Below are 27,994 nucleotides of genomic sequence, written 5' to 3' on the forward strand. Positions count from 1 at the left end.
GGCAGGACACGCTCTGCTCCAATGTTACTTGTTCCAGGACACGCGCAGCTGCACTATGATTGGCTGTTGTATCCCGGCAAAATACACCCTTACTGCTAACAGACTGGAAAAGCAGTATGTGATATCACGACCCTTCCCGCGACGCAGCAGCCAATCATGTTGTAGCGGGGCGTGTCCTGCCTGGAAACTATGTGGGAATCCTATTAACGCCTGTCTGACACCACAGAAAGAGCAGGAAACACTTCCAAGTCCACACTTCAGCCTTTCTTCAAGCAAGCTCCATGACGGGACTTCCTGGAAATTCTTTACTATAGGCTTGTCCTTTCGTCGCAGATAGTGGGGCGTTTTCATTGGAGTCGGTGAAGGTAAAGAAGCTCTTAAACAACATGCGTGTTGCTAGCTAGCCGCCTGGCATTCGTCTGTCAAGACTACATACTACACACCACATACCACATCACGTAGAGGGCTCGTTTAAATCCTCCTTTGGGCCAATGTATTGTGATCCATTCAGCACCTTTACATCGGTATTATCGCCGTATAAGCAAAGCAAAGGCAGCGGCTTACTTTGCGACTCTTCCGCGGAAGGAGTGTCACAGCGCAGCAGCAGTGCACCTGCCAAAAGACAGCGTGTAAATGTTGGTAGATTTAAATATGCTATTAGGTCCTATGTTGAGCTTCCTTTTTTTAAATTATTTTAAATCAAACTATGTCAAGCTGTTTTTTAAAGCATCTTTTGTCTTTATTTGATTTTAATGTTACTGCGTTTTAGGAAAACTATGTATTTACTCATTTAATCACCCCTTCATGTAGTACTTAAGAGCATCATACCTGTTGTTGGTAATTTCTAAATAAATCGAACACGCAGTCTGCTTTTCAAAATAAACTCTGTCAGGCATTGCTAGAGTCACACCCATGTAACTGCTGTATTGAATTCAACCCTTCAGGTCTGACATGACATACAATCCTTTTGTTGTATTCTTGGGTTGACTTAGTGAACAGAGAAACACATGACGGCCAACCGACTGTATTATTTTATTTTGTAAAGTCACGCATTACAAACATGCGATCTGTCTTTTCATATCCATTTTGGCTATAGAACAGCTAAGAAAAAGATACCTGTGGGTTATTGTTTGAGTTCCGGCATGTGTAACTTGTAACTCAAACACATGCCTTACTTTGAGTTTACTTTTCGATTTTATGGTGTCCTTATATGGTCAGAAAAGCGCCTATGAAGTAAATGCATTATTATATTATGATAGAGTGAAACGCTGCATGAGCCTAACGTCATATGAATCAGATTTTTCACCAACATTTACAAGGAAACTGTGCCTCTAACATAACAGATTATTTACAATGTTGCCGATATTTTGAACAGATGTTCAAGTGAACAGAAATTCCTCAGTGTCACCTTTAAAGAGACCAAGCCAATGGTTGATCGTGTCTGATCATGTTAATGTGCATTAAGTTCATGCCACCACTGCACACAACTCTTAACAGTAGTGATAGCGCCAATTTGCCAATATGACACGAGATGAGTGCAGGACGGTCCACCGATGTTTGTTCACATACAATATCTAGGGTTGCTGTGACAGAGATACTCCTCCTTCTAAGTAAAACGCAGTTTACCATTTGAAATGATTCTGAAATTGATATTTGAAATGAATTTGAGAAAAATATAAAAACATATTCATATTTGCCTTCTGATTTTTGGCCTCATTGCTCTGCACCTGTGTATAACGTTTTCAAACTCTTGTTGCGTTTTGTATGTTGGGAATAACAATAAGTGTATACTTGATATGCTTACTGCACAAGACACTGTCTTTTATCCTTTCCCAGCACACACGCAGGCAGACATCTTCCAAGATGGTGGACACCACACTGGCTCAAGTGGGCAAGAATCTGACTGAAGCCATGAGGCTCTTGGGAGATGGACAAATGTGAGCCCTGAGTCTATTGAAGTACAATGGTAGCTCAAAGTTTGACACTGATTTTGTAGGTGATGCTGGTCAAACTTCGATGTGGTCAACTTTCAAAGCAAAATATTCCATCCATGTTCGGAACCGCTTATCATTGCTGGGGTCGAGCTCAAATATATTTGGAATGTACAGGGATCCAGAAGTGGCTCCAAATGTTTCAGATCCAAAAAGTGGGGGCCCTGTTAAAAAAGGTTTTGGGCACCACAGAAATAAACAAGGTCATAAATATGTCATGACTCAATACATTTAAAATAGTGACCAGAGGAGCGAAATGTTTGTTTTCAAAGCATACCATCTGAATTGATTTAATCCATTATTAGCAGAAGATTCTACTTCGGGTCAGCATCCAATAATTACGAATGGACCTTCGTAGTAACGTTGTGGTATATGTCTCCAGTAATCCAGGAAGTATTTAGTAAAGCGCATATCGAGGCTTGTATCATTGTCGACATTTATGTTTGAAGCCACAGTTCTTCAAATAGTGGTTCGGTTTGGTGAAGGACCTAACCTTTAAAGAGGCTCTGCTGACCCGTTCACCTTTTTTAGTGTTGATAGGTTTTGACGATTGTATCATCTGACGCTTAAGTCATCTATTTGGGAGTCATTTTCTAATTGGGAACAAATAATTGTATTTTAAGTATTTTGACTTCTTTGTGATGAAACAACACAGCGCAAATGCTTTCCTTTTACGAACTCATGGAAAGTTAAATGTGGTTAGGACATGGATATATCCTTGAGAACCACAGCACACACGTCTCACTAATGTGAATTTTTACTGTTGATGGTTAAATAATTGTTTGTCCAGGATGTGTCTCGTGTATTTGAAGCCTCAAAACATGAACCTTTTCTGGCTGGAAACTTTCTTTGCTTCAAGAGGCTTAATCAAAACGTACCACCATAACTACATGAGCTAAGGCGGATCTCCTTTGTGCAAATAATTTAAAAAAAATGACCGCAGGTAAAAGATTTACGGAGCTGTAAAAGTATGCCTTTTAACCAGTTTGCTTGCACCACTTAGCAAGAGGCAGCCTCATCTTCCTTTTTCAATCCCTTCATCATTGACACCGAACGTAGCGGTGGCAGACAAGGTTTGGCCAACGATGGAATTAAACCCCGTGCATACATACTGGGGCTTCACAGAGGAATGTCAAAAAGTAGAAAGAACAATGTCTGTAAACCGATTCATGCGTGCATATAAACGTGTTTGTGGTGTTCTATCAACTAGAGGCCTGGAGGGAAGAACGGAGGGCTCACTCTTCAGTAGAACCAGCATACCTGGCCCCCTTCAGGGAGAGTAAGACGCGCGCACGAACACACACACATTCACTTTCAATAAATGTGCATGCTAACATGCGATGACTTGACAAAAATTGGCAGCCCCCCCCCCCCCAAATTAAATGTTTGGATTTGCCAAAATGAATTTATAATGACATGAAAATGATGGTTGGTCATGTGTAAACGAACAAACAACAATCAAAAGTTTAATGTGGAATCCTTGATCCTCTACTGTGCAGTGGTCAAGATGTTGCCACCATACTGCACCTTGTTCACAGCCTCATCCATGAAGAGGAGGAGGGAGAGGACAAGCCAAACCCACAGTAAGTGGTAAACTGTTTATTCACGGCACCCTTATCACTGCCCCCCTTCCCTGCCCGTAGGAAAGATTTTTATTTTTTTTTTACATCTGTATTTCTTTTGAGGAATGGTGAATAATCGAGTGCTCGACATCCGTCACTTTTAAATAGATAAGCTTTCTGTTTTGTGTGTCCAGTAGGATGCAGAATGTGGGTGAACAGGGTCACATAGCACTACTAGGGCACAGCCTGGCAGCCTACATCTCAGTGCTGGACAGAGAGCGACTGCGGAAGCTGACCACTCGGATCTTGTCTGATACCACACTGTGGCTCTGTAGACTGTTCAGGTAATCTCAAAATTCAACTCATGATTGTGTTTGGTCGTTACAGTTAGACGCTCTAGACACGGCAGTTTTAACAGTCTTCAGTCAGGTTACATTGTATAATAACTGTAATTTGAATCAAAATCATTATTTCTGTCTTCTGCATCTATCTTAAAATTTGGCTTTTTAAACACAACTGTCTACTCTGATGTTTAGATATGAGAATGGTTCAGCTTACTTCCATGAAGATGACAGAGAAGGCCTGGTCAAAGTATGTCGACTGAACATCAACGCGTGCTATGACGATTATGCCTCCGAGGGCTACGCTGTCCTCAGCTCAAAGCAGCCAGTCATCTACCAGAGCACATCAAGCAGATCTGGGCTAGGACAGCATCTGTGCAACCAGGTAGGTAGAAAACAAACACTCGTTTATGCTTAAAGTTCACCGAGTTTTGTTTTGATGTTGTGACCTTGTACACGTTCACTGTAGAAACACGTAGGAGTGTTGCAATAGTTTGCACTCATGTCTTATTTTAATGTCAGTCTCTGTGTCATTAGCTTGCCCTGCCTCTCTCCAGTTTGTGCACAGTCCCGTGCAACACCCTCTTTGGATCCCAACATCAAATGGTAAGAGAATCCACATAAATGTAGTTAAATGGAAACCGGCTGGGAAATATATACGTATCGTATTTTATACACACAGGATATTGCTCTATTGGACAAATTAATCAAAGAGGACATTGAAAGTGGAAAGCTTCCTTTGTTGTTAATCGCCAATGCAGGTAAAGAAAAAACACTATTCACACAGTATGTTTATTATAAGGATTGAAGAAAGTTTTCATGCCATAGTAATGTATGTTTTAAATTTTGGGGTTATTTTTTTCCCCCAGGTACCCCTGGGGCAGGTCATACTGACAAGTTGGGGCGCCTTAGGGACCTGTGTGATCAGTACAAAATGTGGCTCCATGTGGAGGGGTGAGACATTTCATATGCTCTGATGGTCGTGATCTCATTTAAACAAATTTAAATGCATACCTCAGGCGGAAGTGTTGATTAACATCGGTATAACATTTTTGTGCCCAGAAGAATTTGCTGTTCTGTTATCACTACTGTATTCTGATATTATTATTTTATGGTATTTTAAGATATGCATTGTTATACCTGCTTCATCCTCAGGGTTAACCTTGCGACACTGGTGCTGGGTCAGGCCACCTCTGCTGTTATGGTAAACTCAAATGCTCTCATCATCTCATTCATTTACTAATGTATACCCAGTGTTGTTTTGAGCTGATCATTTTCCCATCCAGGCAGCAACCAGAAGTGACAGTATGACGTTGACACCAGGTCCATGGCTTGGACTACCCGCTGTAACCGCTGTCACTCTGTACAGACTTGAAGACCCAGCACTGGTAGGCTGCTAGTACTTAAACAACATTTCCAGCATTTTTTGCATACACAGATATATCTAATCAAGATGAGTTATATTCCATAGTATGGTATGTGTTTATCTGTAAATGAATCAATTCTGTCTATGTCTCTGTTTTGTCATAGTCCCTGGCTGCAGGGTTAACCTCCAGTCAGCCTGTTGAGAAGCTGCGAGCATTACCGCTCTGGTTGTCTCTGCAGTACCTTGGTTACAGTGGAATCATACAAAAGATAAGACATGCCACCACACTGGTGAGCAGAAAACATTACATTGCCATATATCTAGCACAGGTGTGTCCAAACTATCCCACACTATGACCCCAGGGCCATCAGCGGCCTGCAGAAAACCCCACACACCCCGTGTGGTTTGCCTGCGCCCTACCATTTACTTTCTACACTGGATAGCAAGGCTGAACGGGAAAAACAATAATCTGATCTCACATCTCACTTCCTTGTTTTCCCCCAATCACAAGTGACTAAACTAGTAGCAACATTTCCATTCATAGTACATTCCATACATTCTGTTGTTTCAAGGTCAGCAACAAGAGCAAATGGAGAGAAACAAGAAACAGTAACAGAATTCAAAAAGGAAAAAAACAGCAACAAATTGTTCCTGTTTTTGTTCTGAATTGTGGAGATGTGATTATGCTACTTTTTTTTTTAGGGCCACTGATCTTCCAAACATCAAGAAAATTTACTTTCTGCCTTACCACCTGGCTGTTTGAAAATATTTACATATATACCACATATATAAAGCAATATACAATTGCTTTATATATCTTTACCTTATCGCATCCTTGGATTTTTCTGTATGCGGCATTTGGCAAAAACGTTTGGACACCCCTGATCTTGAATACAGTACACTGTAAGATTTGGCTATTACAAGTAGTTTGTGCTTTATTCGCCAACCTTACTGAAAGGCTAGTTTACAGCGCACAGTGTCAGTAGCTCTACTTCATTGTAATTTTTTGGCGTTAACGATCTTTTCTGTCGCTATGTTGAGCAATCATATAAGTTTTTTTGTCTCATCAACAGAGTCAACAATTGCTACACAACCTCAAATCTGTGAGCGCCATCAAAACATCGGTAGGTGATAACATAATTTTATGACATAATCAAATCAAATCTAAACTAAAGACCAGTTCGGTAGCTTTGCGTGAAGACCATCCAGACCGTATCAAGAGATGTGCACACTACATGCACTGTTGTTACCCTGTGGTCTGTAGAAGTATATCTCATATCACATCTCTGAATGGTGTGTGTAGCTGTAAAAAGGAGAACTTGAGAGAATTGGTCAAGACCTTTTCCAGATATGACAGGTTTTCAGTATTGTGAAGCTCTGGTAACGACCAGACTAACTTAACTAAAATGAAGACACCTTGAGAGGAAACGCAAATATTACAGTTGTGCTCATAAGTTTCCATACCCTGGCAGAATTTATGATTTCTTGGCCATTTTTTCAAAGAATATGAATGATAACACAAAAGCATTTCTTTCACACATAGTTGGTGCTCGGCTGAAGCCATTAATTATCAAACAACTGTGTTTAGTCTTTTTAAATCATAATGACAACAGAAACTACACAAATGACCCTGATCAAACATTTGCATACCCTTGAGATTTTGGCCTGATAACATGCAATTTATCAGTTAACACAAGTTGACACAAATGGGTTTGAATGGCTACTAAAAGTAACCATCCACACCTGTGATCTGTCTGCTTGTAATCAGTGTGTGTATAAAGGTTCAGTGAGTTTCTGGGCTCCTGGCAGACCCTTGCACTGACATCTCTGGATTCTGAGTCATGGGGAAAGCAAAATAATTGTCAAAAGATCTGGGGGGAAAAGGTAATTGAACTGTATAAAACAGAAAAGGGATATAAGATATCCAAGGAACTGAGAGTGACAATCAGCAGTGTTTAAAGTCTAATTAAGAAGTGGAAAAGGAGAGATTCTGTTGAAACCAAACCACGATCAGGTCGACCAACAAAGATTCCTGCCACAACGGCCAGGAATATTGTTCGATATGCAAAGAAAAACTCACAGATGACTTCAGCTGAAACACAGGACTCTGAAAAAAAGTGGATGTTTCAAGATGCACAAAGCCCAAAAAAATCACGCTTACAAAATGCCAAACAGCACAGAGACAAGACTCAAAACCTCTGGAACAAAATAATTTGGAGTGATGAGACCAAAATGGAACCTTTTGGCCAGAACCATAAACGTTACATTTGGAGAGGAGTCAACAAGGCCTATGATTAAAGGTACACCATTCCTACTGTGAAACATGGAGGTGGATCGGTGATGTTTTGGGGATGTGTGAGAAAATACTAGAGGAAAATTTGCACTCATCAGCCCAGAACCTGCGCATGGGAGGTACTTGGATATTCCAACATGATAATGATCCAAAACGCAAAGCCAAGTCGACCTGTCATTGGTTACAGCAGAATAAAGTGAAGAATGAAACTCTGGAGTGGCCATCTCACTCTCCTGTCATCAATATCATTGAGCCACACCGGGAAGATCTCAAGCGTCCAGTTGACACAATGGGCAGCTTTACTATCAGAGAAAATAAAGAGCCTCATCCACAACCACCATAAGAGACTCCAAGCTGTCATTGTTGTTAAAGGGGGCAATACACGGTATTAAAAACTGGGGTACGTAAACTTTTGATCAGGGTAATTTGCGTAGTTTCTGTTGTCATTAAGATTTCAAAAGAGTAAACACAGTTGTTTGATAATAGATGGCTTCACCCAAGCACTAACCATGTGGGGGAAAAAAAAAAATATATATGTATATATATTAATCATTCATATTCTTTGAAAAATGGCCAAAAAAAATCGTAAATTCTGTCAGGTTATGTAAACTTATGAGCACAACTGTACCCTCGTTTAGTTTGGGTACATGACCCGTTCTACACTCAAGTCCTCTCTGACCAACTTTGTCACATTTCACAACCTTCTCTTAAGACATGCCAGTACTGAACACATCACTCGCAATTACAACCCTAATTCCAATGCAGTTGGGACGTTATACATAAATTAAAAACAATACAATGATTTGCAAATCATGTTCAACCTATATTTAATTGAGTACACTACAAAGACGATATATTTAATGTTCAAACTGGTAAACTTGATTGTTTTTAGCAAATAATCATTAACTTGGAATTTTATGGCTGCAACACATTCCAAAAAAGCTGGGGCAGGGTCATGTTTACCACTGTGTTACATCACCTTTTCTTTTAACAACATTCAATAAACGTTAAGGAACTGAGGACACGAATTGTTGAAGCTTTGTAGATGGAATTCTTTCCCATTCTTGCTTGATATATGGCTTCAGCTGTTCAACAGTCCGGGGTCTCTGTTGTCGTATTTTACACTTCATAATGCCCCACAGATTTTCAATGGGAGACGGGTCTGGACTGCAGGCAGGACAGTCTAGTCTCTTTTGTTATGAAGCCACGCTATTGTAACACATGCAGAATGTGGTTTGGCATTCGACTATTTTCTCATGCACTTGTTCACAAAGAGGTGAACCTCGCCCCATCTTTGCTGGTGAATGACTGAGCAATTCAGGGGAGCTCCTTTTATAGCCAATCATGGCACCCACCTTTTCCCAATTAGCCTGTTCACCTGTGGGATGTTCCAAACAGGTGTTTGATGAGCATTCCTCAACTTTCTCAGTCTTTTTGCCACCTGTCCCAGATTTTTTGGAACGTGTTGCAGCCATAAAATTCTAAGTTAATGATTATTTGCTAAAAACAATAAAGTTGAACAGTTTGAACATTAAATATCTTGTCTTTGTAGTGTATTCAATTAAATATAGGTTGAACATGATTTGCAAATCATTGTATTCTGTTTTTATTTATGTTTCAACTTCATTGGAATTGGGTTTGTATTTTTTTCGCCTACATTTAGATGACTCAAAATGTAGCCACTTACAGATCAGATGGTAGTTCACTGGCCATATTTCTGAGTGTTTGTATCCTGTAGCTATTGGCGTACCCCACTCTAAAACACACTTCTCTACAGGCTCCCAACAGATGAAAAGTAACCACATTATTAACCAAAGTTGCGCTTAAGGAGCGCTATTAGGTACGTAACGGCCATCAATTGGATGCGCTCCAACTGTCAATCAAATTGGCGAGGGAGCTGGAAATAGTCCCCAGAAAAAGGCAGTACTTATGTCACTAAATAGTGTACGCTGTGTGGTTCAAAGACGTACATGATCACTGAAGTACTGTAAAAATTGAAATATGGCAATGTGACAAGTCAACTGCAGTCATAGCTCTGTGGTAGTTAGGAGAAATTCGGTGTTAGCCTTTCTGCTCAGTCTGTAATGCTCCCAAACTTTTGGCATTTTGTATTTTTTTCCTCTCCTTTATCTTCTCCCAGTTTTTTGCCGTCTTCTTCTCCTTTGTTGTGTTTAACTGCAGTATCCAAGAATAGTAGCATCGCCATTTTCCCGCTTCTTGAATCAAAAATATGCGCTTCGCTTCCGCCTACTTTTCTCGCATTGATGACGTAAGGGTGTTGTTGTCGTGCTTCCGCTCCGTTGAGCTTCACATTTAACTCATTCCTGCCATTAACAGGCAGCTACTGCGAGAGGGCTGGCAGTGAATGAGTTAAATAAGCAGATCCCAGAAGCGGAGAAAAATTAGTTGTACTCGAAAAACGTGTACTCGTGGAAGCCCGAGTGTTAGTAAAATGTGTGTAGGATTGTGTATCGAAGTACTTTTTTGTATAATAGCCAGTACGGGTTACCTTGGTTGCAGGCCATCGTGTCACCGATCCCGCCCATCTCTGGGTCTTCTCTTCGAGATGTTCTGGGCTCTCTCATGCTCTCTATTGTAGGTGGGATTCTCCTCTCCGTCTTTGTAGCCAAGTGTCTGCCTGTCTCCCTCACTCTTGTCTTTGCCATTTGCCCCTTTCTCTTGCTTTTCTATCTCTCTTTCACTCTTAACCATTTTCCACCCACATTAGCTCAGCAGTATTTGGGTCTCCATTGGCTGATGGACTGTTCACTTCTTCCTAATTGTTTAGGATGTGGACAAGGCATGTTATTTGAGGTACTTCAGGGAATGCCTCTTTATACTCATTATTTTTGTTGCCTTTGGAAGAAATTGCCGTGTCATGAATAATTGATGAATGTTTCATAAGCTGTTGTTTTTAATAAGAAGAGCTACTGCTCCCCATCTCATCACTGCTCATGGGTCTTAATGACCCTTAAGTTTTCAGCGCCAACCATAATTGTGTGAACGTGTCATTAAGACACAATGTAAAAAGAGCTTGAAATTACACTAAACCAAGAAAGGCACTGTATAAATTCAGTCCTTTTAGCCTATACCTCCAGGTGAAATGTAAAAATCTAAGGGTAATGAAATATATTCCACTATAATTTGGTAATTATTTAAGACTTTAGAGAGCCATGTTACCCAATCACCAAAGTTAACTGAGATTTCATTTATACTTATCAAGAAAATGCATTTGCATTAGGAGTTCTGTTCCGCAGGCTTAATGGTCAACCACTGTCACTAACCTCCTAAAACCGCGGAAGCAGTTTTGCAGAAAATCGATTCTGCTGCTTCAGTGTTCTGGAATCCATTTGCCTTGCTTTTGTTCACTGAATTCATTTAAAATTATTAGGAAAATAAAAGACCATGCACACACTTGTCACAAACAACTTCCTTCCAAAACAAGCCTGAGGTTTTCACCATCCAGTATAATGCGTAAGAGGTCATTCATTTAGTTTAAACTTTTGTTGTCATAATACTGGTAATTTATGAAACCCGACAATGGCACACATACCTCATCAATTATTCATGACCCTGATGCCACACACCCCATGCACACTATTCCTGTTGAACTCCACCCAAGCATGATGGTTGTTTCAACCCTTCACTTGGATGTAATCGGTGATGGGTTTCTCCAATGAAAAGAGGGTGTGTGTGTGGGGGCAGAAGGTACAGGCACGCAAAAGATTCCTCAGTGTGTGTTTGAGACTTTTGGCTTGATTACACTTCATAAAACCAGTTAATATCTTTACATTCTCTTCTTTTTATGTTTTTCTGACTATATTTTACAATATACTGCTACTTGTCTTTTTAAAAATTTTTTTTAAAGATTGTGTTTTTTGGGGACTGGAACGGATAAATTGCATTTCCATTCATTTTAATGGGGAAATATGTTTGGAGATACGAGTGATTTGAGATAAAAACATGGTCACGGAACAAATTAAACTGTATTTAGTTTGAAAGTATGTATAATACATTACCGATTCATCTATTCAGTCATTTCTTCCAAAGTTGCGAATGTTGTTGGGCTGCTGTAGTTAGGTTACAATGGACAGAATGTGTATCTGTGTTAAGAAACCTCCCTGATTTCATAGCATCCTTTAAAATGCAAATTTTTTTTGCATACCTTACATTTGTCTATATTGAAATATGGTTATAATGGTCATCAAATTTCAGTTGACTGTCTCTGTGTTTGTCTCTTAACAGGTGGAGGATGAACTCAACTCTCCTGTGGTGCTCTTTAGGTTTTCTCAGGAAATGAGTGCAGGTAAGGGTGTCATAGTCTTAAATAATGTCCACATATATAATTAGGGAAATTTAATATTATCAGTTTAAAAAAAAAAAAAACATCATCACTTTCTGTCAGGCAGAATACTAAGAGCTCTTGGTTTATGTTTCTGCAGTGCATAATGTTCTACCATCATGTTTTGTTGTTAAAGGTTGTAGTGGCTATGTCCATGATGATTGCAATCCATATGAATACTTTTGTTGGCCTTTTTAAAGTGTTTTTAACATGCACACCCCTCCAGAGATATTGGAACAGTGAGCCCAGTTTTTTTAATATTTGCTGTAGACTGCAAATCCGTTTGACATCAATATATTAATATGAGACTAATAGATCACCTTTTTAGTAATTATTTTCAATATGATACACAATACTTTGATTCAGTAAAAACTATAGGATCTTATGACTGACAGGTGTGTCTTGTCACCCAGGTATGACCAATTATACTGATTCAAACAAATAGTGTTGAATGTCAGTGTTTAGTCTCAGATTTTGTTTTTGCCTTTGAAGACTACATTTATATTAGTTATTAGCCATATAACCATTATGTAAAACAAAGAGCCATTTTTGGGTGAAAAACTAGCAATTCATAACCTGACTGAAGTTGGAAAATCAATTAAAACCAATATATATAACCATTTGGAAAGTCCCGAAGAGAAACAAAATTACAGTTGTAACAGACTTTGAACGCACAGACCAAGGAAAACAACAATTAAAAACTATTTCAGATCCGTACAGAAATACACTAAAACAACTGTCAGTGACATCAGCATCAACTATCATAGACCAAGAGTGAAAGTCTAGCAATTTCCTGTTCGCGGAAAACTTTACATATATGTAGGCTGCTGCCGATGTCAGCCAGAAGAATACGAAGGCAATAACAAATATTGTAAGTTATCGAATCCAGATGTAAATACCTGGAAAGAAATGCTTCTGTCATATTTATCTCAAAGCCAAATTTCTACAGCAAAAATAAGGGATTGGTCTCACTTCTCCAATACTTTGAGAGGGGCATGTATTGATGTTTACTGTCACTTGTCTACATCTGGGTACTGGTCACCACTGGCGCCATACTGGATGTGTCAAGTCTTCACATTGCAACCACAAATACAGCCTAACAGTGACAAATTATGGCTAATGTCTTTGGGAAATTATTGGAGGAGATAAAATCTTCAGGAAAACGGTATGATGACTTCTGTGCATTTTGAATGGCTGTAAACTAAATCCAGTGGTAGACTCATCGGCCACTCATGGAAACAATTGCTGGACCCTGCACACTTTGCAACAGTTCAACCGGGTTTGGCAAAGTCTTTCGTTATGTGGTAGCCTTCGTGCAAATTACTTGCATTCACCCAACCTATCCACCGATCGTCTTCAAAAGCGGAAGTTGTATGACGTCACATTAGCGTCATACCGCTTTCCTTCCTACAATCCCCTCCAACAGTATTGGCATGACAAGGTCAATTCCTTTTGCTTCTGTTGTATACTGAAGACATTTGGGTTTCAGATCAAAAGATGAATGAGACAAAAGTTCAGAATTCCAGCTTTTATTTCATGGCATTTACGGTACGTCTACCATGTGTTAAACAACTCAGGATAGAGCACCTATTCTTTGAAGCTACCCACTTTTCAAGTGAGCAAAGGTATTGGAACAGACATGATGAAATTAACTTAAAGTGAATAACATTTAATATTTGGTGGCATAACCCTTACTTGCAATATCTTCACCAGACTGTTGCATTATTCATTTGAAATGCTTTTCCAGGCCTTTACTGCAGCCTCTTTCAGTTATTGGTTTTTCCTCTACAGTCACCTCTACAGGAGGTAAAATGCATGCTCTATTGGGTTAAGGTCCGGTGATTTACTTGACTGTCTAAGACCTTCCACTTTTCCCCCCTGATGAAGTCCTTTGTTGTTTTGGCAATGTGTTTTGGGTCTTTTGCACAATGAAACTTTTCCCCATTAGTTTGGATGTATTTTTCTGTAAATTGCCAAACAAAATGGTTTTGTAGACTTCAGATTTCATTCTCCTGCTACCATCATGAGTGACATCATCAATAATGACGAGTGAGCCCGTTCCAGAAGCAGCCATGCAAGCCCAAGCCATGACATTACCTCCACTATGCTTCAGAGATGAGCTTGTGTGTTTTGGATCATAAGCAGATCCTTTCTTACTCCATACTTTGGCCTTTCCATCACTTTGGTAGAGGTTAATCTCGGTCTCATCAGTCCATAAAACTTCGTTCCAAAAGCTTTGTGACTCATCGCTGTACTTCTTTGCAAAATCCAATCTGGCTTCGATTATTTTTGCTGATGACTGGTTTGCATGTTGTGGTATGTCCTGTATATTTCTTATCTCAATGTCTTCTTCAAACCGTGGATTGTGATACCTTCACCCCTACCCTGTGAGGTTGGCAGTGATGTCACTGACTGTTGTTGTTTTTGGGTGTTTCTTCACAGCTCTCATCCACTGCTGTTGATAACCTTGGCCGACTTGTTCGATGTCTGTTGCTCAGGACACCAGTACTAGTCTTCTTCAGGACATTCTAAATTGTTGTATTGGCTATGCCCAATGTTTGTGCAATAGATCTGATTGATTGTCCCTCTTCTCTCAGCTTTTCTCCCACAGGTGAAAGCCAAAAACAAGCACTATTTAATGTTTAAGCAATCAATCTAAAAGGCAACACCTGAGCAACTACAAACGCCCATCAGTCACATGGGTTCAAACAAAAATGCTATTTCCTGAGTTGTTTAACATATCTCGATATAAATCTCTCTCTCACACACACACACACACACACACACACACACACACACACACACCAGCCTCAGGGTCGCACTGGCCACTTTAGCAGCATTGGGGTTTTCTCATCTAATTTGTTTATTTGCCAAGGTTCTCTGACGTTGACTATGTTGCACACGTCACATGATCTTTGATATTTGCACATTCAGTAAATACTTTTTATACTTTATACCATAGTTTTATTTAGCTTTTTATATTGATATTATTTGTACTGTCTTTTGTAGCACCGCGGGCCCGCGAGTAACGTAATTTCAATCCTCTCTGTGTTACGCATATTGAAAAATTGACAATAAAAGCACCTTGAACCCAAAAAAGTAATTGACCTTGCCGTTCCAATACCTTTGGAGGGGACTGTCATCCCTTTCGATAACTTCACAAAGACTTATTTGCCATCATTTGTCACTGTTAAGCTGTATTTGTGGTTGCAGTGTGAAGACGTCACACATCCAGTATGGCGCCAGTGGTGACCAGTACCCGGATGTAGTCGTGATAGTAAACGTCAATAGTGGTAAACAAATTTAATTTCCTCTTTCTTATTTGTTAGCATCCAACAGTGGTTCAGTGGAGGCTTACTGTGCTGGGGAGAAGGAGGTACTTGATGTGTTCAATAGATGGGTACGTGATTTTCAGTCTTTTTTTTTTTTTCTGAAGTATTGTAATTTAAATTGTATAACTTGAAGATTATAGATTAAGATTTCTGCCATGGTCTGCTATGTCTGTGGAGATGTTTTGTCAGGGCTGTCAATCTAGACTACAAAGGGTGTCCTGGTTCCAGGCCTACTCTTATTTTTGAACGTGGTGGTTATTTATATATATAAACTGTGTGTATCCCTGAATAATATCACTCAACCGACAGCACCTTTCCCATTCCTGGACCCAAGGTCCAGGCTCTCAACTCTAGTTGACAAAGTTGCTGAGGTCAAAGGGCAAGCACCCAAGGTCCAGGCTCTCAACTCTAGTTGACAATGTTGCTGAGGTCAAAGGGCGAGCACCCAGTTTGCATTTTTACTTACAGCATTAACAGTTCAAATTTTTGACAAATGTTAAAACTTTTGTTGTTGATTTTTTATGATGTCAGGTATGAAACGGTATACGTTCTGAAATCAAAGTTAATCCAGTCAATTTAAGTTAACATAAAACCAAATCAACAAATATTCAACTCACCATTACACCAGTACGATGAATGTGGTTGTTGTAATGAGTGGGAGCCCTACGCTTGTTTCTCTTCATCAAGTCGGTCCCATCTTTGTCTTTTAATGTCTGTTGGCGGCATGTTTGAAGCGCAATCGCTCCTTACATGTTGGAGAGTCTTGTTTAAAAAGAACAAAAAAAAAAAAAAAGAAAAACAGCAAAAGAGGTCACCTAGCGCTAATATTCCTCACCAATAGTAGTAATATCACTGCTAAAATGCTGTAATAAAACATTTGTTTAGTCTCACTGTGCGGCTACAGTGTTTGGGGACCCTGCTCAATTTGCTTGTTACTTCAATAAGTGACGGAAAGGCATGGGAATGATTCGTCTGCCTGGAGAGCTGAGGCTTCACAACGTATAGGTGTATGTCATTATTGGCAATCATATTGCATGAGGCATGACTGCATGAGTAAAAAAAAAAAAACATAAAGCAGTGACAGTTTAAATACATTTGATAGCTTACTGGAAATCTCTTTCCACTTTGTACCAATCTACTTTAAAAATGTGCTTTACATAAACTGTGATAGTGACTTTCCCCCTGTGACAAGCCAGCGTTTTAGAGTTGCTCCACCCAGAGCGTGTATCTGGCATTATGGGGCGTAAATGACAGACTTGCAGTGGGTGCGGACAGTATTCAGACCCCCTTCAATTTGTCACTTTGTTATATTGACAGAAAAAACCGAACATTTGAAACATTTGCAGATTTATTAAAAAAAAAATAATAATAGCAGAAATATCACACAGCCATAAGTATTCAGACCCTTTCCTCAGTATTTAGTAGAAGCACCCTTTTGAGCTAAAAAAGCCGTGAGTCTTTTTGGGAGTGATGCAACAAGTTTTTCACTCCTGGATTTGGAGATCGTCTGCCATTCCTCCTTGCAGATCGTCTCCAGTTCTGTCAGGTTGGATGGTGAGCGTTGGTGGGGAGCCATTTTCAGGTCTCTCCAGAGATGCTCAATTGGGTTTAAGTCAGGGTGCTGGCTGCGCCATTCAAAAACAGTCACGGAGTTGTTCTGTAGCCACTCCTTCGGTATTTTAGCTGTGTGCTTCAGGTCATTGTCTTGTTGGAAGGTGAACCTTCAGCCCAGTCGGAGGTCCTAAGCACTCTGGAGAAGGTTTTCGTCCAGGATATCCCTGTACTTGGCCGCATTCATCTTTCCTTCGATTGCAACCGGTCGTCCTGTCCCTGCAGATGAAAAACACCCCCACAGCATGATGCTGCCACCACCAAGCTTCACTGTTGGGACTGTATTGGACAGGTGATGAGCAGTGCCTGGTTTTCTCAACATATACCGCTTAGAATTAACGGCAAAAGGTTCTACCTTGGTCTCATCAGACCAGAGAATCTTATTTCTCACCGACTTGGAGTTCTTCAGGTGTTTGTTTTTTTGTTTTTTTTTTGTTTCTTAGCAAACTCCATGCGGGCTTTCATGTGTCTTGCACTGAGAAGAGGCTTCCGTCGGGCCACTGTAATAAAGCCCCGACTGGTGGAGGGCTGCAGTAATGGTTGACTTTCTAGAACTTTATCCCATCTCCCAACTGCATCTCTGGAGCTCAGCCACAGTGATCTTTGGGTTCTTCTTTACTTCTCTCACTAAGGCTCTTCTCCCTCGATTGCTCAGTTTGGCTGGACGGCCAGCTCTAGGAAGGGTTCTGGTCGTCCCAAACATCTTCCATTTCAGGATAATGGAGGCCACTGTGCTCTTAGGAACCTTAAGTGCAGCAGAATTTTTTTTGTAACCTTAGCCAGGTCTGTGCCTTGCCACAATTCTGTCTCTGAGCTCTTGAGGCAGTTCCTTTGACATCATGTTTCTCAGTTGCTCTGACATGTACTGTGAGCTGTAAGTTCTTGGGCAGCCGTGGCCCAATGGTTAAGATCATCGCCTGCCACCGTGGGGGACCTAGGTTCAAAACCCCGACTGGACCATCCGCCAACATCCCCCGGACTCACGGCTGTGGTGTCCTTGAGCAAGACACTGATACCCCGAAATGCTCCCCGGGCGCTTCAGCTGCCCCCTGCTCCAGTGTGTTCCACTAACATGTGTATGTGTTCACTGTGATGGGTTAAATGCAGAGAACAAATTTCGTGTGCACGCATGCATGTTCATGACAATAAAAGGTGATTGTTCTTCTTCTTATATAGACAGGTGTGTGGCTTTACTAATCAAGTCCACTCAGCATAATCAAACACAGCTGGACTCCAATGACTGTGTAAAACAATCTCAAGGATGATCAGAAGAAATGGACAGCAGTTAAATGTGTCACAGCAAAGGGTCTAATTACTTATGGCTGTGTGATATTTCAGTTGTACTTTTTTAATAAATCTGCAAAAATGTAAACAATTCTAGTTTTTTTCTGTCAATATGGGGTGCTGTGTGTACATTGAGAGGAAAAACTGAACTTAAATGATTTTAGCAAATGACTGCAATATAACCGAATGAAAAATTTAAGGGGGTCTGAATACTTTCGTACCCGCTGTAAGTCTATGGGAGAATGTGCACAGCCAGAAAGGTGCATGATTGTGCACCTCTTCCCTCTTATGCATATGGTAAAATATGGCCTGTAATGAATGTTGTTAGTGTGACGTAAAAGCAGGTGTGTGCTTTATTAAGCCTCCTGTCTGCTTGACTTGTCATTTTATGATGACATGATATTAGTATTTGTTTAATTGTAGCTTGGCAAGCAGCTCGCCCAGATGGTTCCTGCTAGTGGGGTTGATGTTGTGGAGCTTGAAGATGAAGGCACCTGTGTTCGGTTCAGCCCACTCCTGACGGCCGCAGGTAAGACTCACAGAAATGCCCACCCACAAGACTAGATTTTTTATTAATTTTTTTGTCTAGCAGTACAGTAAATATTTCTAGTAAGGCTAAGAAATACCATGTTAAAAGGGTGTTTTTGTTCTTTTGTACTTTTTTAAAAATGTATAATAATGAACTTATTGTGCAAACTTTGTAATTCATGATTTTGTGCAGATTTAGGGACTCAACCTGAGGATGTCGACAATGTGGTTAAGAAGTTGTTGGAGCTGGTGCCTTTGATGACCTCCACAATGTCCTTCAGACAGGACTTCAAAGAGGAGATTCACCGACGCTCACCCTACCTCAGATACATAGACGAGCTTAGCTGGCCAGGACTAGGAGCTGTCGGGTAAGGCATAATGCAAGACATTGTTAGGATGGGCCTCCTTCAAGCACATATTTTAGATTCAGGCCTGAGTCTTAGTTGATCTGTAAACTTTCCACTGCTACGGCCTTGAATTTCTCTATCTATGCACCCTAAGCTTGCTCAGACTAGGAAAAAAAAACAGTTAAGACCGTTGAGTCACACATCGGAAAAGTGCTGAGACACATCCCTGCGAGGGCGTAGACCAAGACAAGTTAAAAGGAAGAAATAAACTAGTGGGCGGCAGACATTCTCTAGCCGCCCTGCAGAGACTGTCTTCCAGCGCTGTGTCAACTCTTCTGGCATTAAACATCCTTAACTGAGAAATTACAGTCTTATGGTAGTTACTGAAAAGCAGACATAGAAAAAAAAAAAAAAAAACGGCGGAAGTTTGAACGGAACTTCACAACAGGATCCCTGTTAACATACTCTGCTGACGTATACTTTTTATTTGCTCATATTTTCAAGTGCATCTTAATTCAGAAGCAAACACAGTGTACAATTTGGAGGTTTGTAATTTTTTCAGAGGCCATTCACACAAGTTATTGTAGCCCTTATGGGACTGTATACTGTATTTTGCCTCTGTAGGCTTATCTCCAAGGAGTTTGAAATATTTTTACAGGTTTGCTCCAATTCATTGTTTGTTTTTTTTTTGTTTTTTTTTTATAATGCTTGGAAATATTGCAGAACATTTCAAAAACATTAACTGAAATATTACCATGGTGGGTTTTCTAATCTTGATCATGTCTGTGTATAGGGTGCGACAGCACACCTTTATTTGACTTATGTATTGTAATTTGATGCAATAAAAATTTTAATATTTTAGTGAAAGAAAAAAAAAACACGGTCTACCGGTTTCACTTATTTTCCTATTGTTGCAAAGTTGTGACCCACTTTGATCGAAGTTAAGAATAATAAAGTATTCTTTAAATTGTTTAAAAGCATCCTCTGAAATGTACGGTATATTGCATTTTTAAATGCCGTTTCAAATGAGTTTACTGTACCGTTAAAGGCATATTGCTTGCCATGACAGCCAAAGGCTGAGCTGCTGAGAGTTAACTAGTGGCTAGAGAGCAAGGAAATAGCATTTCTTGTCACTTTTCCACTGTTTCGTGTGGGAATTTAGTACGCCTCTGTACTGAATTGGGGGGTAATAATCAGGAAAACAGGAATATATGTAAAATGTTTTACTAGCTCTCTGCGACCTACTCAAAATGGGTCCGTGACCCCCTTTTGGCTCCCGAGTTGGGAACCACTGGTCTACCAAATATAGCAATGTGTTGGAGACAGTCAAATTAAGTCCTAGAACTGATTATTATTTTTTTTTTTTCATGGATTAATATGAAATTAAAAATCTCATCAGTAACGACTGATTTTAGTTTTAATTACCCTAATTTGATTTCACTACCATAATCTTGGACTGCCAGATCAACCATTTGGCGAACCGTGTTTTATATTTGACATTTTTGCTATTGTATTAAACTACACAATTTTATTCAGTAATGCTTCAGGTAGCATGTTAAGATGACCTTTCGAAATTACAGATTTACTGCTTCATAGAGTGTATTTTATCAGTTCAATACCTCAACCAAGCCATCGAATTGGCGCAGTCCTGTTGAGTTGAGTTTAACACTCATTTCGTTTAGGTACAATGACTCAAAATGTGCTCTTGAGTCTCGGCTATGTTCGGGGTTTGCTTTGAAAGAAATGATTCGAATTTTAACTAATACACATCTCAGCTTTTTGCTTTCATGACCACACCTGCTGTTTCATCCCATACTGTTCAGATACGAGCCTCAAGTGGAGGGAATTGAAGATAGCAGGAGAACAAAGGAAATTAAGAAAATAAATGCTGAACTGCTGAAGAAACTACAAGAGCTAGATAGTGACATCATCTTTTCCACTGGTTTGTATCCCTTCATTTTTTTAGAGTCATCAGTAAAAAGAAGTCGGTAAAATAGCTTCATTTTTTTTGTGGGGTTTTCAAACCTTTTCTTTTCATATATATTTTTCTTCCTAGGCCAAGAGCTTGCCAGAGAGGAGAACTGCATCTTTATAAGCATGGTAGCTGATGACGTTGATGTTTCAGAGCTAGTGGAAACAATAATGACGCTGGGACGCGACATTGAAGAGAATGGAAGAGTAATCTGCATTCCGTTATTTTTACTCACCTATGTTCTTTCTCCTGTGTGACTCTAGTGTTATTAGCAGAGTCATTTAATGCGCAACGACCAATGTAAGTAGTACTAATATAGTTTAGAATTTTCTCGTCTTGAAATTCACCACAGTTAGCGGTAAGTAACACTTAGTGCTGCTACGGTTGTAATAAAAAATTATTGAATCCGCATTGCAGATCATATTTATTTGAGGTATACACAGGGAATATTACAGGTGGCCATTCTTTTGCTTGAATAATCACTCTGATTCTGTATGCATCTACCATGTGCTTTTTTTATGTAAAAGAAACCAAAATCTAAACTAAACCACCAGATTCACTCTGTGCAGCTACTAATGTCAAAACGCATGCATGCTGCAGGTCCCATTTTGGCCTAGTTTATCTGCTGGGACAAGGATATCCCCACTGCATAAAAAATGTTTCTGATAATGCTTTGTGGCTAAACTAGCTTTTGTTACAAAACCACCAGTGTTTTTTTTGTGTGAAAGGGCTTGCTATTATATGACTTAGGAAAGTTCAGAGGTTTAGATTTAAAGTTTAAAAAAGCTCCCTCAAATGTAAATTCAAGTCCTGATGAAAGTCAAAATCTTTCTACAGCATTTTTATTCCATGAGACTGTTACTCACTCCTTGAGGAACACAACTAACACACTTCTTCAAAATTTTAAATCTTGAATAATGGGAGTTGCTGTAAAAGCATTCATTTTACTTTAGTTAAAAATGTTGATAATAATACTCAAGGAAATACAATTCATTGCTGGAATAGGGTTATAGTGAAACATATTGAATAGGCTTAAGCAAATTTTTAACTCAATTGTAAAATGTTGAAAAGTAGAAAACAAAAGTTGAAAACAATAGCACAACAAAAGTATGTTAACTTACTATTTAATATACCGGTAATCTCCATTATTGCAGGTTAACAGCATCTGTAAATTGTAAGAGATTCAACATTTCTATATGTGGTTGTAGTACCTTCCTAAATCGATTCTTTCCAATGTAGCTACTGGAGAACATGACAGAGGTGGTGAGGAAAGGCATTCGGGAGGCAGAGCTGGAGCTGCTAAAAGCCAGTGATGAGAAACTCATGGAAGAGGTTAGTGAATTTGGGCTTCATGACATTGTGTTGCCTCAACCTTAACCTGCAAACAGAGAATTGTCTTGTACATTATAACCAGGATGAATATAGTGTTGGTAATTAAATTTGCCAAAAAGGGGGAAATGATAATCAGTGCCTAAAAATAATGACTGTACTGTCTTTTAGGGCATGCTGAGACAACTTCCCTTGGTTGGCTCTGTTTTAAACTGGTTTTCTCCTGTTCAAACTTCAGTTAAAGGGAGGACCTTCAACCTGGCGGCAGGTTTGTGTGCACATGTACTTAAACACTTAAACAATACATCATAGAGCTTAATGAATTACCGGTAGATACTCCGTTTGAAAATCTTTATTCATTAAATAGTGGAATGCATTGAGAACAATTTATCAATGATTAATGGAAATTAAAATCCTCATCCCATGGAGGTCTGGGTTCAGAATCATACTCAAAATCAAAGTGGAAATCAGATCACAGATTGATCGGCCTTTGTGGAAATCCCTCGAGGAGAGTCAAAATGTGCCTCAGTTGTGTGAGTGCCCTCCGTGGGCCTGTATGCACTCCATACATCACTTGGGCATGCTCCTGATGAAACGACAGACGTTCTCGTGAGGGATCTCCTTCCTGGCCTGGATCAGAGCATCAGTCAGCTCCTGAACAGTCTGTTGTGTGACGTGGCATTGGTGGATTGAACGAGACGTGATGTCCCAGATGTGTTTAATTGGATTCAGGTCTGGGGAACGGGCAGGCTCGTCCATAACATCAATGCCTTCATCATGCAGGAACCGCTCCAGCCATATAAGGCGTAGTGTTGTCATGCATCAGAAGGAACCCGGGGCCCACTACACCAGCATATGGTCTTACGATAGGTCTGAGGATCCCATTCCGGGACCTAACGGCAGTCAGGGTACCTCTGGCTAACACATTGAGGGCTGTGCAGGCTTCCAAAGAAATTCCTCCCCAGACCATCACCCACCGCCAAACCACTCATCCTCGAGGAGGTTTCATGCAGTAGAACATTCTACACGCCGTCGCCAGACTCTATCGCGTCTTGTCACATGCTCAGTGTGAACCTGCACTCATCCGTGAAGAGCACAGGGCGCCAATGGCAAATCTGACAATCTCAGTGTTTTTGGCAAATGCTAATCAAACTGCATCGTGTTGGGCTGTAAGCACACGCCCCACATGTGGACGTCGAACCCTCATCGCACCCTCATGGTTTTGGTGTTCTGACCGTTCGAGCAGAAACATGCACAATATTGCCCTGCTGGAGGTCATTTTGTAGGGCTATCGCAGTGCTCCTCCTGTTCCTTAGTGCACAAAGCAGTCCTGCTGCTGGATTGTTGTCCTCCGTCAGCCCTCCACATCTCCTGGTGTACTGGCCTGTCTCCTAATATCTCCTCCATGCTCTCAAGCAAACCTTCTTGCCACAGTTCCTATTGAGATACCATCCTGGATGAGCTCCACTGCCTGAGCAACTTGTGGGTTGTAGACACCAGCTGATAATATGCCTCTAGTGATCAGAGCACTGGCAAAATGAAAAAGTGAAAAAATAATCAGCCAGAAAGGATGAAGACGGAAATGGTATGTGGTCAAGACCTGCAGAACCATTCCCTTATCCTTTCCTTGAATTGTCTTGATAATTACCTCTCATTTCCACCTGTTGTCTGTTCCATTTGCACAACAGCCGGTGAAATTGATTCAGAATCAGTGTTGCTTCCTAACTGGACAGGCTGATCTCCAAAAAGTGTGATTGACACCAAGTTAAACTGTTGTTTGTTTCCTTTTTTTTAAAGCAGTTTATACTTTATAATTCAGTTCATAAAGAGCAAAGCTGCTGTGTTTTTACACTTTTTTCCTAAGCAATTTAAATCCTCACATACAACCCAGATCACATTTTGTATTTCATTTGTTTTTATTTGCTGGTACTGTTTAGATTTGAGCTCCAGGAAACATACAAGTTAAACATGTTAAATGTAACATTTCATCTAGCCATTAACAATAATTAATATATATGCAGACGTGAAGTTTTTCTCAGCAAACTTTTTCAACTGCCAGGGTGTTAATGTCAAGCCCTGGCAACATCGGTAAAATACGAAGCCATCATTATGACTGAAGCTTGTTGATGGTTACCAAAAGACACTGGTGAGGTTAAACCTGCTTTTGTGTCAACACATGCTAATGTTAGTGTATCCTATTGGGTCCAGCTCTGGAAGGTGCAGTGTTATACTCCACAGGCTCAACTTTGCTCCAGTCGTCTGTTTTCTTGCTGTCTTCAGTCTCTTCTTAAATAAAGTGCATCTCCTTGCTGTGGACAACATCCATATGCAGATAAGAAACACACGAGGCTAGGGCAAAGTTCCAGAGATAATACAGTGGTAGAGCATTAAATCATTCAAGATTCTGTTGTGTGCTGAAAAAGGCAATTGTAACTTTGGTGGTGCATCTTAAATATGGGTCTGATTTATACTTGTATTAATTATTGTACATAGGTTCCTTGGACTCCACAGAGGTGACGTACTCTACAAAGGCCCAGGCAAGCAGAGCTCTCTTGAAAGATTCTTCCACCTTGTCAGCAGAGAGACTGCAAGGTAGCACTACGTTCGACTACTACTGCAGACAGACTGTGTCAGACAATGCTCATTCATGCATTTAAGGAAGGAGAACATCACTTGCAACTGTGAAGCATGTGTCTAGATGTGTATGTTTTGTGCTTCCCAATGCATCGCAGCTCCCTTGTGCTCTTTTCCATCACAGGTCAGAAGTTGTTTCGGCGCTCAGGTGTAGGCTCTGACTCCTTCAGTGAATCTGGCTCAATTGGACAAGCTGAGGGGTCAACCGCCATCCACACATCAACCTCTATAGGTGTACCAGAGGAGGACTCTGCACGTCAAGGCATTCCAAAAGAAATTCAGGATTCTAGTCTGCAGAAACAGCATGACCAAGGGGAGGACAAATCATTCTTGGAGGAAAGGAAGCTTGAAGGCTAAGAGGGCCAGCCATCCCAATAATGGTACCAGCTAAATTGATTAAAAAGATGTGTTCTACGTAAATTATGCATTTAACTGTTGTGAAAGTAAAGTAGCCGAATTAGTTTGGAATAATTGTCATTCTCAAGAGCCTCTTTCCAAAAACGCTGGAAAGGATGTCAGTTGAAGTTGACGAGAAACAGGGATATTGTAACACTGTGAGGCCGTTTTCTAATCACACTCACATTACCAGTGGTCGCATTTTACATTGTATTTACACACAATTTTGTTTAAACTCTCTGAAGATGGACTCAGATATCCATCCATCCGTCCGTCCGTCCATCTATCTTCTTTGCGGCTTATCCAGTTCAGCCTTGCAAGGAGCTGCAAAAGAAATGTCCCAGTTGATTTTGGTTGAACGGCAAAGTACACCCTGGACTGGTCGCCAGTCAATCACAGGACACATAATCAAAGAACTATTCATGCTCACATTGACACGATCACTGAGTGGGAACTCTCTAAGTGAACCTCTTCACCATCAGTGACTTGGCAGATAGCTGGCATTACATTCAAGCATATTAGCGGCATGCACAAAAACTGCACATGCTGGTGAAATGTTTTATCGTGGGTGCAATTGGTTAGTTGCTTATTTTGGGATGATTAAAATGTCCCTTATTTGCTGCACTACATTCATTCATTAGGGATAACAAATGGTAAGGTTTTCAAAATGCACTCCATAAGTAGTATTTTTTCCCCTTTAAAACCCTTTAGTTTAGATGGTTGTTTTTTCAACCCTGTGGGAGATTTCAAGGTCATGGCGTCTTGATAGTGGAAGAGACTCTTATTAAGTTTCATGAAGAAAGCGCTACCTGAATGGGGAATGGCTTAGTAGAACTGGTCTGCTTCATGCACTGCTGTGATTATCGTGCAGAAAAGCCTGACTGCATCCAGAATGATTTTGGACACATTTGATTGCACAACACTGTAGAAATCTATCCACATAATCTATAGAAGTATCAGCTACTTTAACTTCAGCTATGCAAATCGAAGTGAATGACACAAATTACAAATAATGCTGTAGGTGCATATGTACAAGCATAGAAAAATGAAAATGTATATGTTGTAATTTCACCAGAATATGGTAGTTTGATGAGAGTAACACAGTAGATTTAGACAACAATACAACCACATTGTATCTATACAAAATTTAAAATGCATTTAATTGTTTTCTACTGATCTTTTTGCAGCAAGACATGAGTTGATAAATTTCAACAATTTTACAGCCATAGCCACACTGAAACAAAAACCTTTAATTGCTACACTATACTATAAAGAATGTGTATGAGTTAATCATGGCCTTCTGTCACAAAGTGAATATTTATTTTTTTTTACATTTTTTTTGTTGCCAAAAATTTCTCACCTGAACTGGCTCAAAGTACTTTGAGGAATACCATTCAACATTTTCTAATGTCATAGTCCTGGATCTTGATGCTGGAACTAGAGATACAAACACATGGTTTATCATAAAAGTTTGAGGACTAGCGTCACAAAAGATATTTAAAATCAAAACTACAAATGTAATCCCCCTTGAGTCCATTAGCATTTCCCCCCGCCTTCGCTACCATGTCTTCATGCACTCTTGGAAGGATTCTTCCAGCATCTACCGTAGCTCCATCATCTGGATGTCATCTATGTCTTCGAAATGGCTCCCCTTGATGAACCCATTGAACTTGGGAAAGAGGAAAAAAATCACAGGTAGCCAGGATCGGGTTAGTAGGGAGGTTGCTCCAACAAGGCGATGTTCTTCTCAGCGAGGAACTGTCAGCATCTTGAGTGGGCCTGTTGTCATGGTGAAGTAGCCACGAGTTGTCCTGTTATAACTCAGATCTTTTTTGCACACTGAACGAAGCAAATGCCGCAAGAGCTCTTGGTAGATGTGCTGGTTGATCATCTGGCCCACACTGAAGGGGAAAACTGCTACTTCAGGCTTGAAATATATCTTTTATGTCACCAGTCTTAGAACTTTTTTACAATTTCTGATTATAGAGATGTTGAGCTCAAGGCTGCAAGACAAGATATTTTTAGTGTACATTTGCAAATTATACCCCATAGAAAATATTAATTATTCTTGCTGAATGCATTTAAATAAAATTATTTTGCACATGACAGCATTTACATACATTTTTTTTATTCAAGAATTTTTATTTTTTTTCCAGTGACAATTTTGTGCAATTGCGCAGGAAACCTGTTTAAATTGACCACAGTTCTGATTGACAGCTTATCAAGATCACTTGGAACTTGGCGAAAGATTGAACTAGTCAGGCCTGGTAGACTTGTATTTTTATAAGCCTTGCCTACTAACTGCTAAATGTATATCAAATTTAAAAAGTACGTTGGCTAAAGTCTTACTGTAATTCTCTGAGCCAGATCATTCTGGAAGGTTTAGATATAATATGGAAGTACAAACATTTGTGGATAGAAATGCATTGAGTTGGTAAATTATTGTGGGAAGAATAAAAATGGATTAAGAAACAATTCACCTTTATTGCACTTGTAAATAATTTCTTACATGATGTAAATGAAACTCATGCTTAATGATTACATGTCAGATGATTGTAAAGTTCTGTCACTAACTTTGTAACCGTCCAATCGTTCATGAAGAACCTTGATTTAATGAAATCTTCTATAGACCAACCTGTTGTAATGTTGTCTTATTGGGAATATAT

General features: G+C 39.9%; 1 protein-coding gene across 2 annotated transcripts; it reads left to right on the forward strand.

Moving 5' to 3' along the window:
• The first annotated feature begins 165 nt into the window (after positions 1 to 165).
• pdxdc1 (pyridoxal-dependent decarboxylase domain containing 1) lies at positions 166 to 27,962 on the forward strand. Of its 2 annotated transcripts, none has more exons than XM_061749797.1 (23): positions 166 to 365; positions 1,837 to 1,937; positions 3,202 to 3,270; positions 3,491 to 3,574; positions 3,751 to 3,897; positions 4,090 to 4,279; positions 4,432 to 4,500; positions 4,577 to 4,655; positions 4,764 to 4,848; positions 5,050 to 5,098; positions 5,181 to 5,282; positions 5,425 to 5,550; positions 6,334 to 6,384; positions 11,799 to 11,859; positions 15,225 to 15,295; positions 18,546 to 18,651; positions 18,844 to 19,018; positions 20,821 to 20,939; positions 21,054 to 21,175; positions 22,209 to 22,301; positions 22,470 to 22,566; positions 24,792 to 24,890; positions 25,057 to 27,962. In XM_061749797.1, the coding sequence occupies exons 2-23, from the start codon at positions 1,864 to 1,866 to the stop codon at positions 25,287 to 25,289; spliced, it is 2,301 nt and encodes a 766-aa protein (XP_061605781.1). In that variant the 5' UTR covers positions 166 to 365; positions 1,837 to 1,863; the 3' UTR covers positions 25,290 to 27,962. The 2 variants fall into 2 exon arrangements, with proteins under 2 accessions (XP_061605781.1, XP_061605780.1); XM_061749796.1 differs by having other exon boundaries at positions 167 to 365; positions 3,748 to 3,897.
• The last annotated feature ends 32 nt before the right edge of the window (positions 27,963 to 27,994 follow it).

The sequence above is a fragment of the Phyllopteryx taeniolatus genome, chromosome 16 (assembly GCF_024500385.1).
Source record: "Phyllopteryx taeniolatus isolate TA_2022b chromosome 16, UOR_Ptae_1.2, whole genome shotgun sequence".
Lineage (NCBI taxonomy): Eukaryota > Metazoa > Chordata > Actinopteri > Syngnathiformes > Syngnathidae > Phyllopteryx > Phyllopteryx taeniolatus.